We start from the raw sequence: 15,965 nt of genomic DNA, 5'->3' as shown, positions 1-15,965 counted from the left end.
ACTCACCAACAGTCACTCAGCAGTGGAATGCTCCACATTTGGGTCCTGGCTAGTTTTGAAGAAATATATTCCTTCAAAAAGAAGAATAGTGAAGAAACACACTCGTGTTTGCTAAATGCTACCTCAGCTTCCAAGGGTGTGACTCCTCTTCAGTCCTGCAATGTATTTCGGACAGGGGAAGACAGACACTTCTTGAAGAAAAACAGGAAAAGCTGGAATCTTAGGAAACATCCTATATTCTTCTACAAGTGAAGGCGGGAAAAATAGCAACAAGGCATCTAAAAAAGATCCCTGAAATAATTTAAAGGGAGTAGAAAGAACAAAATCCTAGCACAGGAAACATGCTGTGCTGTTGATCACCCTGACAGCTGTAAAACAGTGGCATGGGCCTGACTTCTAGAAACTGCTGGTGACACAGAGAACATCCTCTTCTTAACTGGGGTGCTTTAAAACACTTCGAAAAAACAGTGACAAATAATTAAAATTAAAAAGATGACTCAATAAATAACATTTAATGTCTCCATATGTGAAGATTGTCCTAAAAATTCCAGTGTAAGCTAAGCTCTGTGTTTCCTTGCTGCCTTGCAGGTGTGGGGATGAAGTTAACTGACGTTGGCATAGCAACCCTGGCCAAAGGGTGAGTGAACATGATTTCTCTGCAGCATGGTTGTGCTTTACTCATCTGTCTCTTCACAGTTAAATGTGGATGGGGGAAGGTGCACTGGAAATTTATTCTTGCTTTAACTTTAGAAGAAAACAGGCCTTATCTAAGACTTCTAACTTCATCATGTTCCTATTTATGGAATCCTGCCTGTAAAGGAAACACAGTTTATTTTGTTCTGAAAGAATGGGGCTACCCTGTAGACTGAGCTTTGTTTTTCCTGCATGCCTCCCTTGAAAAGGGCATGTCCAAAGGTCATTTCACAAGTGACAAGAAGGGTTCTGGTGACAGCAGGTAAGGCTCCTGGTGGTCCATCATCTGGAGGAAGGTAGGGCTGAACACAGGGGGCCAGCACTAGCTGCAGCCCAGGGTAAAAGGCCAGCTGGAATCCCTCCTGCAGCCAGCAAAAGTGCCACAACTTTGGGACACAAACTTTTATAAAGACTCTTCTCAGTGGGATGCTGTGTATTGGCCACTTCCCTGATAAACAAGGACAATTGCGAAGGGATTTGATAGTATCTCTCCCATTCCTCTCTCCAAACCACCAATTCTAAGCCTTAACAAAAGATTATTCAAGGCATTTCTAGAGCCTGTTTTCTAGTGATGTTGCAAAGGCTTCAGCTCTTTTGGGGGAGACTTAAGCATATGTATAAAAATGTAGGCCTGTAATATTCTAACTTTAGTCCACTTCTCTTGAGTTAATTAAGGCTTCTAGTTATACCACAGGCTAGCAAAGCTGTGGATAGGAGTAGGCAGTGGCTGCTGGACAGGGAAAGGGGGTGGGAGGAAGTGCTTTAATTTCATATTCTCCTTTGAGAATCCGGCAGGAGAAAGATGATCTTGATCATGTGTTCAGCCTTTATTTTAAATTGGACCTTGTCTGTATATCTGGGATACAAGAAGAAACCTCACAATGTCATCTAAATTATTAAAAATGTGACTCTAGAATACTTCGAACATTTGCAGGTTGGCATCCATTCAGTTAGATTGATTACTCTTGCAGCTGTGGATCCAAAGTAAAAGCAGTTGAAATGAATGTACATCATCCTGTTACATACCAAAAAAGCAATAAATGTTTTATTTAGGTAACACTGTTCTCAGGAATCAGAATATTTATAAAAATGTTTTAGTGAATGTTGTCCAGCTCACTGTGGGAAATTACTCCTATAAAAACACACAATGTTTTGGGAAGGAGGAAGTGAGCACACAATGCAAGCTGTAGTAGAGGATCACCTCAGACATATAGGAAGAAAAATAATCTCCCTAAATGAACAACCTCCTGAAAATGTTGAGTATCATTTTGTTTGTTATTTAGCTAATGGTATTTCTGCAAGATGACAGATTTTTCCTGGTCCTGTGTTTTGTTTTCAAGCTCCTTTCCTGGAAAGATCTCTGTATTAATGTCTACAGTTGAATTTTTAATTCCATGAACATGGGTGGGGAAAATCAACTAAGTTCCCAGAGCTCCTGTGTGTTGCTGATCTTGCTGCTTTGGGCTGTGTTCAGCCAAGCTGCTGAGAGCCAGCCTGGTCCCATGAAGGGAGAACGCATGGCCCTACAGAGCAGAAATGCAGAGTGGGACTGGTGTGGCTTGAACTGTGCTGGCAGAGAGGACACAGAACACATCTCTTTTGTACTCCAAAACAGAGTCCGCGGTGTGTGGAGGAAGGGATTTTGATCTTTCGTCCTTGCTCTGTGTGTTTTACCAGGGAACTGGAAAGCAGAGGCCCCCAAAGCAGTAGTGTGGTCAGTGTGCTGCAGAAGCTGCAGTGCAATTCTGTCAGGAGGGGGCGAAGTAGATCTAGGAACAGGAACGCCTGGGAAGCATTTTTAATTGTGGCCACAGCGCCGCCCCTGAGCCTTAAAATCAGCTACTCTGTAGCTTCTCTGGCAAATGGAAACAAAAATACCACAGCACGATGCGGAGCTCGGCGCACGCAGTGAGCAGAGTAGAACTGTGCATGAGAGCCCAGGCATTTATCCAGGAATGGTGCACACCGAGGAGGGAGTCAGGAGCACGGTAACCCACGGTTATGGTCATTAACAGGAGTGCTGGTTGCCGAGTCTGGATTTGAAACTCTGCCTAGTTCCAGGGCACTCACAAGTTTACCTTTATTCCACAAGAGGCATTGGGGAGCTTAAGCCTGAGGGTGAATCCCACATTTCCCCTTCAGACTAAAGGAAGACTGGGTTTGGTGCTGGATAGAAGAGATTCCATTTCTGAGGGCAGGTGTGTTTGCCTGTGGAGCTCCTGTTCCCTGATGCATCCACCGACACAACACATATCTGTGAGCTCTTGAGAGCAGCTCAGTAAAGTCTGAAGTCTCTGATTTCTCCAAGGGGGCAGGAGAACCATTGATGATGATCCTGCTGGACTCCAGGATATAGTCTTGGGGTAACAATGACACACTTCTTCAATCTGCTTTGGTTAAACAAACACACATCTTACTTGGAGAGGTGAGGAGAATCCCTTTGAGGTCCACCTGCTGTTCAGAGCCACCTGGGTGGGGTCTCCAGAGCAGGGCCTGTCTGTCAGCAGGAGCCTGACCTCTTCAAAACAGCAGTATTCTCTATCAGCACTGTGCAGTCTGCCTGAGGAAAGAAGTTCTGTGGATGTTGGGAATGAGCATCCTCTGTTCATTTCAGTACCAAAACTAGTTTGGTTGGTTTTGTGTAGTCACAACTGACAGTTCACCTCAGAGGACACTGGATGTCTGGCAAACCAAGAGAACAGGATAGAATGGACACTGATTAAGGTTAAAAAGGGAGAGGAGCACCCTGGCCTTTCTTCTCCCTTCTCCATCCTGAGAATTTAACCAAAATTACTCCTTTGAAGAGCAGGTGCACCTTTTAAAATAAGCTGATGCAGCTTAGAAAGCACATCCTGGGAGGACTATCAGCAACCAGAGGCACAATGAGGAGAAGAGGGATACACATGCCCTGTACCTCTCGTGGTGGGAGGTACAATGGTGGCTTGGGAACTGTGGAGGCTGGATGAGACCGCCTTCCTCAGGAACATTCCTTCCATCCTTCCCTGAGGGGCTTGGCTGCTTGAGATCCTGTAGGCAGCCAGGGGAGGGGAGCAGCACAGCATGGAAATGGTGTACATGATTACATGGGGGCAGCGTGCAGTTCTGAAACACCTCGTGCCACAACCTTGTCTCTTCGTGGTGGCCAACAGAACTGTTCATAGAGAATGGTGGAGCATGGATTTCATTTGTGTGTTACTGAGAAAGGTAGCCAGTGGACAGTTTTATTCCCAACTTAATGCCATGAAAGACAGTGCCAGCACCCAGGCCACAGAGCTTTGCCTCTAATGCTTTTCCCTCTTCTGCCACCACTTGTCACCTGGTTCCCCTCACCTCCCAGTGACCCAGTCTGAGTTTCTGTGGCAGTCAATGCTTCTCAAGCCAGCATGGGTAGAAGAGACTTGCTTCATGTTTTCAAGTTGCTTATGAGTCAGCAGTCATACTCTGCCTCCCTCCTTGTGCTGAAAATGAATCTTGAATTTCCATCTGGGTTTGTTTGTTTTTGTTTTTGTTTTCCTTTGTTACTACAGATACAAGGGGTTTAAAGGCAACTGCTCCTTTTCCTTCATTGAGCAGTTCAGAGCCCTCCACCAGTGCAATGAGTACTGTGAGATGCTGGGGCTGAAATCTCTCCGAACCAGTCATCAAAAACAGAGGAAAACAACATCTGCTAAAAGCAAAAATCTGCCAAACTCATCAACAATAAAGAAAATGGTACCCACGAAGGCAAGAGAACCTAGAGACTTAATTTCTTCAGAGCACTGAGTCTCACTATCCCACCTTGTGAAGCTACTCTTGAGAACACAAGCAGTGACACGCACCAGTGACCTGAGGGGATAACTTTAGTCTTTTGGCTTTTGACATTGTTTTGGAATCATCCTGATGCCAGCAACAAAGGAAGGAGCCGATCCTGTGCCCTTGGTGCCTCAGATTTAACCCTGGGGCAAGATTTTGAAAACAAACTAAGCCATCTCCTGGATTTTCTTACAGACTTCTGTGGATTGGTATTGGAGAAGAGCATCTTCTCTGTGTCTACATCCATGGCCCTGTGGTTCAGCTGCTATGGAAACATCAATATATTTAAGATGCTAAGTACAAGTTTGGCACAGTATTGCATATGCATATGCATGCTGGGTTACTTAGAAGTCAGGAAAGGTAAAGTTTGGAACACACTGATGAATATTAAAGTTACCACTTCCATTGCAAATCAGAGCATAACATCCTTTGAGCCTAAATCTTGGACTGTTCAATGGGATTTAGGCTCCTCAGTGCACTGCTGGTACCTGGCTTTCATTAGGCCTTTGGAAGTTCCTACAGATGATGCCTATTTTTTACAACAGTATTCAGAAGAGATTCTGTGAGGGCATTTTAACTGTTCCTTACACAGGAGGTTTAGAACATAAGGCAAGGGGCTCGAGCATGGTGGAATGGGAGCAAAACTAAAAGCATTGGATAAATGGTGTTTCAAGTTAGAGGTTATAGATTTTTATCAGAATTTTGGGAAGTGTTCTGTTTGAAAAATGTCATGGTTATCTCAGCCAATTAATATTCCAAATGTATGCGGTAGTTTGGTCCCAAAGTCAGAGATGGAGTTTCACTCTATTGGCTAATTGCCTTCAGTTTTATTGTCATGGTCAGTTCAATGACCAGGATGAAAATCACAAGCTGACCTCTCAGAGGTAAACACAGCCCTATTAATGCCAAGGAAATCCACATTCCTAATGATGACAGTATAGTGATGATTCCTTAAGATGTCAGGTGTGCTTTACAATGGGGATCTGGAAGTGCATGTGTCAGAGTATGGATTTCTCACGTATTCTGGTGCTTCTGCCTCTAAAAGAAGGAGTGGAGTCGTCCAGCTGTGCACATACCCCAGCTGTTTATTCCTCAGCACATTGGCGAGATGTATCAGAGGTCCAAAACCTTCTGAGCTGATGCCTTGTCTGCCAGGAACTATTTAGTGTGATAATGGCGTTTGATAGACTGGACACAAACACCATTGTCACACTCCACAGCTCTGGGAGCAGGTCCTTAGCCTATGGAAGAAGCGATGGAAGCACACTGCAGACTACAGCCGAGGGGGTTTCAAAGACCTGCAAAACAGACACAAGACCAGGTTTGTGCATATTTATGTGTGGCACATCGGGGTTCTCACGAGGAGGCAGGACACAGGATCCTGAATTGCTTGGAGATGAGCATTGTGTCTCAGCTAGATGTGGGGATGTAAAAGCTAAGTGGCTTTGAGTGCCCTTACAGACAAGGGAGATGGACAGCACCTGAGAAAGTAATCTGTACTATTCCAGAGACAAATTCCTGAGGAGAGAGATGAGTCATTTCTGCACGGGCCTGTGCCTTCCTCTAATTGGTGGAGACAGTCCAGAACCAGCACCAGACTTTTATAGCTATGTCTGACCTGAGGAATCACAATGCTGGGGATTATATTTGACTTTCATATACTTGTTTTTAGCAGCATTTTTGAGTAGCCCACGTAAAAGACAGCCGAGTTGGTCTGTACTCCTGGTCCCACTGCCCCAGTGCTGCTCCGTGCATGTTCCTCTGGGACACATCAGCACCTGTGCATGGAAATTAAGCTCTAGGATCCATAGCTGTGGTGCTCATCTCTGCACAGGCTGGGTGTTTCAGTTTTCCTCTGTGTATTTGGCCTGCTAGCCAAATAACATTTCTGCACACTCTCAGTGAGCAGAAGACATCTCAAAGGGTTATGTGGACTAAGGAGTGGATCAAGAGCCCACAAACATGCTGCATTGGGATTCGTAACCGGTGGAAATTCAGCTATATGCCATCATCACATCTGAATGCTGCAGGGAGGCAGAGAAAACAGAGAAGGAGCACATGGAAGGAAGGAGGTTAGAAACCAGGGCTGGGGTGAACAGCAGTACCCTTATTTTTTGTAAGTAATGAAAATTGAATTTTCTGGCTCAAAAGAGAATCCTCTGTGGAGTGGTTAGAAGCCCCTTGGGAGGGGATGCAGTTGTCTGTGCCAAGAGGATGTCTTGTTATCAAGCTTTTCAACTCCCTTCTCATTTATTTTTAGGCTCAGAAATAGATTTCCATTTTACATACTGGGAAGAATTTGCTCCCCATGTGTAGTAAACCCAGACTCTCCAATAGTCTTCTGGATCTGGTTCTGCTTTAGCAACAGAGTGTTAAGGAAGTTAAAGCCCTCAAAAGGCTCCTGAGAACTCTTCTCTGGGTTTAGCCTTCTCATCAGTCCCTTTTGGTGCAGGAAGCACAGTGCTCACAAATCAGCATCCAGTGTTGAAGTGCCCGCACAGAGGTGACACCAAGGCACCCAGATGAGCGGCTGCCCACCTGTACTGACACACCTGAACCACCAGCCTGCTCTTCATAGTGTGACAGGGGTCTCCTCACCCTGTGATCTAACTTTATAGCTTATCTGGATCTTCTTCCCAATCGTAATATAGTTCAACCAGTGTTGACACGTCAGGGCAGACTTAGTAGGGCTCTGGATTGGTTTAATTCTTGATTTACATCTAATCAAACCTCAGGGAAGGGTTTGTCATAACTCAATGCCACGAGCTGGCCATAGAAGCTGGGTTCCGAGTGCCCTTTGCTGGTGGACAGAGCAGCAGAGAAATGGACCTTCACTGTCTGGTTACCAGATCAGGCTGTTTCGTTTCTCCAATGTGATTATTACAAGAGTAACAACCTGGCATTCCCATCCCTGCCACGAAGGCAAGTCTAGAAATGCTTGGGCGTGGCTGACTTCCGAGGGATTTTCATGTCCCACTGGTTCTGTTTGTTTTGAGTTTGTAGTACTGCAGTGGGACAGAGCTGAGCATTTGAACACACACACAAAACAGATCCACACCTGTGCAGATCCACAGGTGAGGCTCCTGTGTAATCCCAGCTATGAAGAGGGCATCTCTGAAAGGGGAGGAGCTGCAGCACACCCTGAGGATCACGTGGCAGAGTCTTTGCAATTAATGATGACAAAGATCCAGTCATGCCAGAACATTCTGTCTGTAAGGATGCAGCTGTAGCCCTGAGGTCCATGGGGCTGGTTTTGGTAAATGTGCCTGTGCTGAAGGTGGTGAGGGTAAGAAATGAATGTCAAAGGGTCAGAGGTGCTGTACCTGACTTTCTAATTCACCCCAGTGTTGGTGTCTTACCTTTCCTCATACACATTTTACTCAGCTTCCTCTCTGCAGCAGAGGGGAAGGATCAGGCAAGATCCTACTAATGAAACTCCCTCAGGAAAAGCCTGGCAATCCTGTGCAGAGCAGGAAAGCCCAGAAGTCCTGGCAGAAGGACTCAACTTCACTGCAGAACATGTAAGGAGAGAGCAAGGCAGCTGATGCCACTGCAAACAGACAATTTATAGTCCCTCAGCTATGTGGAAGCTTCCAGCAAATCAACGGGAATATTTCCATGACAAAATACAATGAAAGAGAAATGGCTACTAGTTTTTAGTATTGCAAGGGAAAAAAACCACCCAAAATAATGGGAAAGTTACAGGGAGAAAACAAAGCATAATCATCAGAGAAAAATCCCCTTTTTGCTTCTCTTCTGCTGGACATCTGTGTAAAGAACATCATTGGGATGTTCCAATGCAGAGGAGCATTGTGAAGAACAAGAGGGTTTTCAAGAGGGTTTTTCTAGATGGGTCACAGAACCTGTCCTTCCCATACAGCCAGACCTGGAAACATTCCTGGTCCCCCAGGAAGTCTGTCAGCTTCCCCACCACCCCATTTTTTTAAAACAATAAACATTCAGGGTGGTTTGCACTGCCCCAGCAAAAGCCTAATCTCCTTCAAAGTGCAGGTAGGGATCCTTAGGTCCAAGACATTAAATCCTGTTAAATTACACAGTTGAGCCCTGGGCAGGTTTGGATATTTTGGTAGGCTGAAGTGCTTAGGGTTGGAAATTCACCTGCACTATTTTCTTTTTGCTAATACCTTTTAGCACTTCCTTTTCCTCACATGAATTTTGCACAGGAAGGCACTTACCATCGGAGGCAACAGCCAAAAGATCCTCTGATGTGTTGTTAGGGCCTGGCGGAACCGGGATTCTCTCGCAGAACATTTTGCTGACTGTACTCGAATCTTTGGAGTCCTGGTTTCTTTTCTGAGTTCCCGGCAGTGGGCAGCTGCTGCAAGCCTCTGCTTCCAGTGGATACCTTTCCCTCTCCCTTTATGGGATCCTGAGGTTTTAAAGTAAACAAATCCATTCTTGTTCTGATAAGTCATATTAAAATATTGATCTGGGGGAGGGAGATGACCCTCGCTGCACTGAGCCAGAGTCACCTTTAGTCAGACTAAAGAATGGAAAAAGCACTGAGAACTCGATTTTCTCTGGTCCTTCAGAGAGCACATGTGGGGAGGGAAAAAATGCAAAAGATAAGGGGGTTTCAGCTCTTTGTTTTGCTGAACCCTGAGATGAAGAGTGTTTACTCTGGCTGTATATTAATTGCTTACTTCTGCCAGTGAGACTGATTTCATCAGTTCCTCAGGTCACAGTGCTCATCTCATGTCCACTGCTGGGGCTTGACAGTCTTTTTTCTTTCTTAAATTTTGATGTACTGTCCGCTTTGCTTGGGAATTTTCAGATTTTGCTTTCCAGCACACCTAGGAGATACAGGGAGAAGCTTGGCTTCGGTTGAGCCTGTCTGAACACCACTGGCAAGCCCAGGAATGGTACACACCTCCCAGGACATCATCCAACAATGAGACCATTGCATAAACCTCCACATTTAGGGACTGATGAATTTCACATTTTTTTGTGAAAGCTAAAATAGGATTTGGACCTGAGAGTTTCTCTTAACATGAAATAAAGTCACATTTGGGGTATGAGAACATTTGCTAGTTAACTAACAGGTGTTTCGTCACTTACTTCCATTAGCATGCTTCTGTTCCATCAGAACATTTTGGAACAGTCTGAAGTAATAGTTTGAGGTTTTAGGAAGCAAAGTTTTCAATATAAATACTTCAGAAAAGTGAGGAACCAGGTCACTTTATTGATTTTGGCTGGATGTGTCCATCCAGCAGCAGAAAACCACCATGAAATCAAATGTGGAAAACATTCTGTGTCTTGCCCTCTCCTCCTTACACCCTCTTTGTTAATGGTTGATGACACATCTTTTTTGCTTAACGCTGTCTTGGACTGCAAATCTGTAATGAAAAAAATAATCTACTGTTCCCTAAAATGCTGATTTCTAATCCCAGTCCTTTTATGTAAATAGTTAATTCCTCGTTTGGGACTGGTGCATACACACAATGTAGGGATGACAAAAATACTACTACTACTAGTTCAGAGTCTGCCCTAATAGTTAAACAAGTTTTGGGGAAAGTAGGTTATCTAAAATGACCTGTGTGCATCCAAACTCCTTATGCTACTCTGAAAGTATGGATGTGCATTTGAAATCTACAGAAGGTATCTGACAATATGCTTAATCAGAAAAGGAGGACAAAAGACCTCATATTAAGAAGAAAACAACCAAGCCAAAACCAAAATGACACATGTTGTCCAAAACTAGCAGAGAAAACCTAAAATGTCCTACTTTTAATCACAGCAGAAACACCACTTACTTGGTATTTGTGGGTTGTGTTTCTGGGGGAAAAGAAAGAGAGCAGTTTCCCTCAAAATGGGGCTCTGCAGCTGTAGGTGAAGCACTGGAGCCTGGGGAAACTCTGGAACTGCATTGCAACATCCAGTACTGCTGCAGACTGGTTGGGGTCCAGTTCTCTGAAATGAAATGCCAAAGTATTGGGAAATTCCTGGAAAAAGAAAAGGAACTGGTCTGTTTAAATGTTACTAAAGGTGACATAGGGACAGATAATGCAACATATGTTGCACATACACCCGAGGGCCAGATTCTTCCCTTGGAAATATGTAGCTATGACCCCAAGCAAAATCATCTAACTTTGAAGTGCAATCTAATTGTGAGGAGCAGAGGACTGAGTCCTGTGAACCCTAAAAGTCCCTTCCAGCCTAAATGATTCTGTGCTTCCATTTTGCATGCAGAGCTCCTGGTGTCACTAGAAAAAGGACATGATTTGATCCCTAGAAAAGTTCTTTCCTCTCATTTTTCTTATATACAATGTGGAGGATATGTTGAAGGAAATGGAAATCACAGGGATGGTGTCTTTTCTGTGCAGAGACAGTGGAAGAACAGCTTCAAAACTGAAGGAATAACTGCAGGGGCAAAAACCTGAGCTGTATCCTTGTGGCTTTACTCCAGCACAAAATCAATACTCTTCAACTGATTTGGGGCTGGCTGTTTCATCCACGGAAAAGTCCTGTCACGGTCCCACCAGCCATGGGCATGGCTTCCTGTGGCTTAAACTTCCAGACAAATCCAGGTCAAAGATTTAGGCCAGAATTTTTTTATGGAGAAAAAATGACACATATCCAACAGTGGAATTGAATTTATCCCTCTGCTTTCTTAATGTCAGTGACTGTTCTGACTCACATCACCTTTGGATATGACCGTATGACTTTTGAGAGGACATTGCTACAGGAATTCTTGGGCTCAGAGTAGACAAAGGTGGTGTTTATCAGCTTATTCCAGATTACTGCAGCATTCAAGGGGCACATTTACCACAATCTCGTGGACAGAGGTAAGGGCTACGGGTGCTGGGACAGCTCAGACCCCAGAGGAGAAATGCTGTGATCTTTGTCAGTCAATCGCCACTGGTTAAATTTTACCTGTGCTGGTCACTCTGATGGCTGAGTAGAGAAAGATTAACTCAGAGCAGCAGACAGTTGAGCAAAGGTCTTTAACCTGGAAGCCATGATCTCTTCTGATTTCTGCTGGGGATCAGCAAACGAAATTGATTGGAGTTTCCCAATCATCAAACTCATTACATCAGTTCTGGATCATCCTGGCATTTCCTGTAACCATTCACCCTCTGACAGAGAGAATGCAGGCTGGGAATTATCTTCAGATTAGGAGGGTAAGGTTTGGCTGACAGCGTACCCTCTGTGACATTGCTGTTTGCCCAGCAAAATAGTTGTGGGCAGAATTGAAGCAATTTTGCCGTAAGCAGAAGGCTAACACAAAAAACTTGTATTTACCAGACCCTCAGGGTGGCTCCCCTTCCCCCAGGAGACCTTGTGGCTCTGCAGATGTGTGCTGGGCACACCAGGGTGCGAGGGATGCCCTGGGGTGGTTTTGAGAGAGCACTTCCACCTCTGTTAATGTCCCCTGTGCTGTACATGAAGATAAGCAACTCCATTAATTTTTTGTCTCTGTAAGTAAGCATCCTGTTTAAATCCACTTCTCAGAACATGAAGAGACTTTGGTGGCCTGAACTCTGTCAGTCCCTAGTGCAGTCTGTGCCTGGGGCTGAGGGTGTCTCTGCTCAGGGGCCCTGTGCTCTGCCCCTGTTCCTCCATGAGCCCAGCCCCAGTACCAAGGACTGGGGGAGGTCTGTGGCAGAGTTTGGGGCACTTGGTGCCCTGGGCTTGCTGCAGCCAGCTGTAATTAACTGTTAGTTGTGTTAATTGCAGCGCTGCAGTACAGCCAGGAACAGTCCCCGCGTGGCTCCCGTGTCTCAGGAGATCCCTGTCAGCATCTCACACAGCTGTTAGTTTTGCTCTTTGGAGAAAAAAATCAGTTTGGCCCCTTGAAAAATTGCAAAGATGAAGTTTTTATAGTGGTTTTATAACTCCGTGCTGATGTTCTACCTTGCCCTGGCCCTGTGGTGACTGGAGGAGCTCCCAACAGCTAGCCTGGCCACCAGTAGGGCTTAAAGTCAGGGCCCAGAAGTAGCCAAGATAAGACCAGTTAAACCCAGCGTGGCACGGGCTGGACTTGGCTTTCCTTTTGTATATTCATCCACTCCTAATCCCCCAGTTACACAGAAAAACAGTGCAGCTGTGATGGCAATATTTTGGAGACAGTGGTGACAAAGTAACACCGAGTGTTTTGTGTGACATTGCAGGCACTTTCCTTGCTAAATGGAAACTTCACACAGATTCCGTATTTAGTCTAACCTGTTTTACCAACTTGTTTACCCCCCTATGTAGCACAAAATTGCATTTCCCATGGCCATTACAGTCTTGTTTGCCATGACTGCTGAACTGGAACATTTTTCACAAAATCCTGATTTCAAGACCTCAGAGAAAAAGAAGCTGCTATTTTTTGCCAGTCTGTCCCTGTGGGTAATCCAAACCAGCAGGTTTGAGGGGCAGGCTGTGGCTGCTCAGGTGCAGCTGGTCTGTAATTACTTAGGTTGGTGCAGGTGCTGAGCATTAGGCATCGTTAAGTGTTCAAAGATAGTTTTGCGTGAAAAGAAGGACTGACGTGGGGAGGAAAGTGAGGCAGCAGCAGCTTTTGTGAGAGTTGAAGTGCTCTCTTTCCACAAGGAAAGTATTTGTAGCATTGGTAACTGGAGAATGCTCCAGAAAGGATTTGCTTCCATTGGGCAGAGGCTGGTTGTCAGTGGCAGCCTGAGCACTTGTTGACTGCCCAGGAATAACTGGAAAGTTTCCGTGTCAAAACGAGAGAATCCCAGAATGGTTTGAGTGGGAAAGGACCCTAAGTATCATCTCATTCCACCCTCATGGGCAGCGATGCCTTCTACTCTCCCAGGTCGCTCCAAGCTCTGTACAGCCTGGCCTGGGACACTGCCAGGGATGGGGCAGCCACAGCTTCTCTGGGCACCCTGTGCCAGGACCTCACCACCCTCACAGCTGAGAATTTCTTCCCATCTAATATCCCATCTAACCCTGCCTTCTGGAAGTGGGACGCCATTCCCTGTGTCCGGTGAACCCAGGCCCTTATCCTGAGTTCCTCCCCATCCCTCCTGTGAGCCCCTTAGGTGCTGCAAGGGAACCTGCACACAGAAACAGTAGGGGGTTTAAATATGGATCCTGAGCTCAAAATAAAATGAGCATTGGTAATTCCTGACCTAACACTGGGAATTGCAACATTATGTATCAAAAGAATGGAAAGGAGAATTCTGCTGAACAGGCTGTAGAGATAGGCGTGGGAGTCGAACAGGTGTTCAGGCATGCTGGAAGTTAATGAGTCCTGATTATGATCAGGTGTGAGGGTTCGTCAGGGACTTGTAACGGTTTTTTAGTCTAAAGTGAGTCTCAGTGTGGTGAGGGCTTCAGAAGGGGTTCTATCAAGTTGGAGAAGCTTGTATATTAATTTTACTGGATAACAACATTGCATTGAATATTAATTTTACTGGATAACGGCAGCTCTGGAGTTCCTGAGACTGTTCTTCTAGACTGACTCACCTGGAGAAACGTAAAACTGACAAGTAAGTGGACTTCTAGTTTGTGGTTGGAATGGCATGACTCTGAGGTTCCTGTGCTCGGCAATTAAAATAGGTGGTGCTGTGCCTTGGCATGTATTAGATTTGGTGAACTTTATAGAATGATTATCTGTGGGAAAGTGATGGATCAGAAAGAATTCACCAGAAAACTTTTCGCCTGCCTGCCAGCATCTTCATGCTCTCTGAGGATAACTTAGAAATAGAAAATAGAAATAAAAAAGGGTGTGGTTAGTGAATCAGAGGTGGCCTCGTGTTTCAGCCTCTGGATGATCAAGGGTGATGGTGTCTGGATCCTGGACACTTCTGCCTGTTTTGTGTTCCAGACCTTTTTCAAGATCAGCTCTTGGAAATCAGCATGTTTGTCCTGTCCTCACTAAGCACCATGGCACAGAGTTCCCAAGTGTATTTAGCTGAAGTGTAATCCCAACTACTGTGCAATGGACTAGCTCAAGGATTTCACGTGCCCGCACTTTAGAACCCCCATGTGATGTTTGTACCAGCATCTGCAGCTTCAGTGTATGAGAAACAGGGCCAGTGTGAGCACTGAGTCCCGGTAACCGGGACAAGAGGTCGCCTCCTCCCTGTTTCGGGAGTCCTTGGCCGGAGCTCTGTCGCTGCATGGTCGAAGGGTGGCTGCAGTGCCAGCTCTCAGCGGCACCCACTCAGGGCGTGCTGTGAGGCTGAGGCGGGGCTGGGAGCCCTTGCGGGCCATGCTGTGTTTCCAGGCAGCTCCGGGGTGCTCAGGGGGCTGAGGCAGAGCAGGGCCCGCGAGGAGCCTTGCGCTGCCCCGGGGATTGTGGCACTTTCCTGCTTAACGGGGCCGGGGTGAGCCGGCAGGCTGCTGGCTCTGTCCCCTGGGCAGTGAGTGCTCCTGCGGGGAAAGGGCTGTCCGCAAGGCTTCGGGGCATGCGTTCGCTGGCTTTAGGGAATAAAGAACAGCCTCTCCCTCGCTGTGAAAACAGGCACAGTCACTAACCTGGTGTTCCGTGTCTCCGCCTTTGTCCCGCGCACCGTGGAGATGTCACTGGGCAAACGGGGCTGGCCAGGGCTGAGCTGGGCTTAAAAGGACACAGGTTCTTGTTGGGTGGGGAGGGGAGGAGTGCGCAGCTCTGCAAGGAAACATCTGGCTGTCTTTAATTGCTAGGAACTGCATGCACGACCTGCCTGTGTAATCACATACCAGTTCAGCTCACCAGAGCTTGAAATCTATTGCCATAACCTCACAAGGTTTCCCAGTTACACAATGTTGTCCTCAGAACACAGTTAAAGAAAAATTATTTTAAGAATTCCTTTTTTGTGTTTCATTTCTTACTGTTTCACAGTGTTAGTAGTATTAGTGTTTGAGAGAGGAACTAGTTTGCTGGTTAAATGATTTTATTATTTTTTTTTTTAATGGAGAAATGAGATCCAACAGTGAAAAATAACCTTTTTTTTTAAAGAAGCACAAACTAAGGGAGAAGGGAGGAAAATTCTGTCTGATTTCCAGCAAATGCCCACTTTAAATATCTATGTATTGATGTTCTTACTTGGAGATACTGCTAAGGTGTTTCAGTCATTTTTTTTGGACCAAAGGTTCGTGCTCTATTTAGCTGTATCAGTCTCACCAGGGGTTATGTGTCACAGCCACTGCACAGCCCGTTAATGCTGTATGGGACCCCCCTTTTTGCTGAATCATTGGTATCAGCTTGCTGCCTTTGGGAGTGGTTTTATTTTAAAAGCTAAAATTTTCTACTGGCTCTAAAACAAAATGCTTTCCGACCTCTTGGAATTTTTCTGTTGTATTGGAGAGCAAATCAACGCATGCAATTCTTGTTTTAGTGATCTTGGTGAATTAATTTTTAGTTTTATTAAGTAGGAGATAGAATGTGCCCATTTAGAGATCAAGAAATAATTACTTAATTTCATGTCCCAGTGAAGACTCTTAAACTGTGCAGTTCGCAGTCATTTTGACATTATTTGTTTCCAAGGCTTATTCAGGGATTCAGAGATAATTCTCTCTGCTTA

General features: G+C 45.4%; 1 protein-coding gene across 2 annotated transcripts in view; it reads left to right on the top strand.

The window, feature by feature from the left end:
* ALPK2 (alpha kinase 2) overlaps positions 1–15,965 on the top strand; it is a 45,799-nt gene that overhangs the window by 21,238 nt on the left and 8,596 nt on the right. The window contains exons 10-11 of one of the 2 annotated variants that reach the window (XM_040090425.2): positions 589–637; positions 4,221–4,897. In XM_040090425.2, the coding sequence (XP_039946359.1) occupies positions 589–637; positions 4,221–4,455 (284 nt within the window). In that variant the 3' untranslated portion in view covers positions 4,456–4,897. Of the gene's footprint in view, positions 1–588; positions 638–4,220; positions 4,898–15,965 lie in introns of those variants that run through there. The other variant, XM_040090426.2, reaches the window with a different exon arrangement.

The sequence above is a fragment of the Hirundo rustica genome, chromosome Z (assembly GCF_015227805.2).
Source record: "Hirundo rustica isolate bHirRus1 chromosome Z, bHirRus1.pri.v3, whole genome shotgun sequence".
Taxonomy (NCBI): Eukaryota; Metazoa; Chordata; class Aves; order Passeriformes; family Hirundinidae; genus Hirundo; species Hirundo rustica.
The sequence above is the reverse complement of the archived record's forward strand: the minus strand, read 5'-3'. Positions and strand labels throughout refer to the sequence as shown.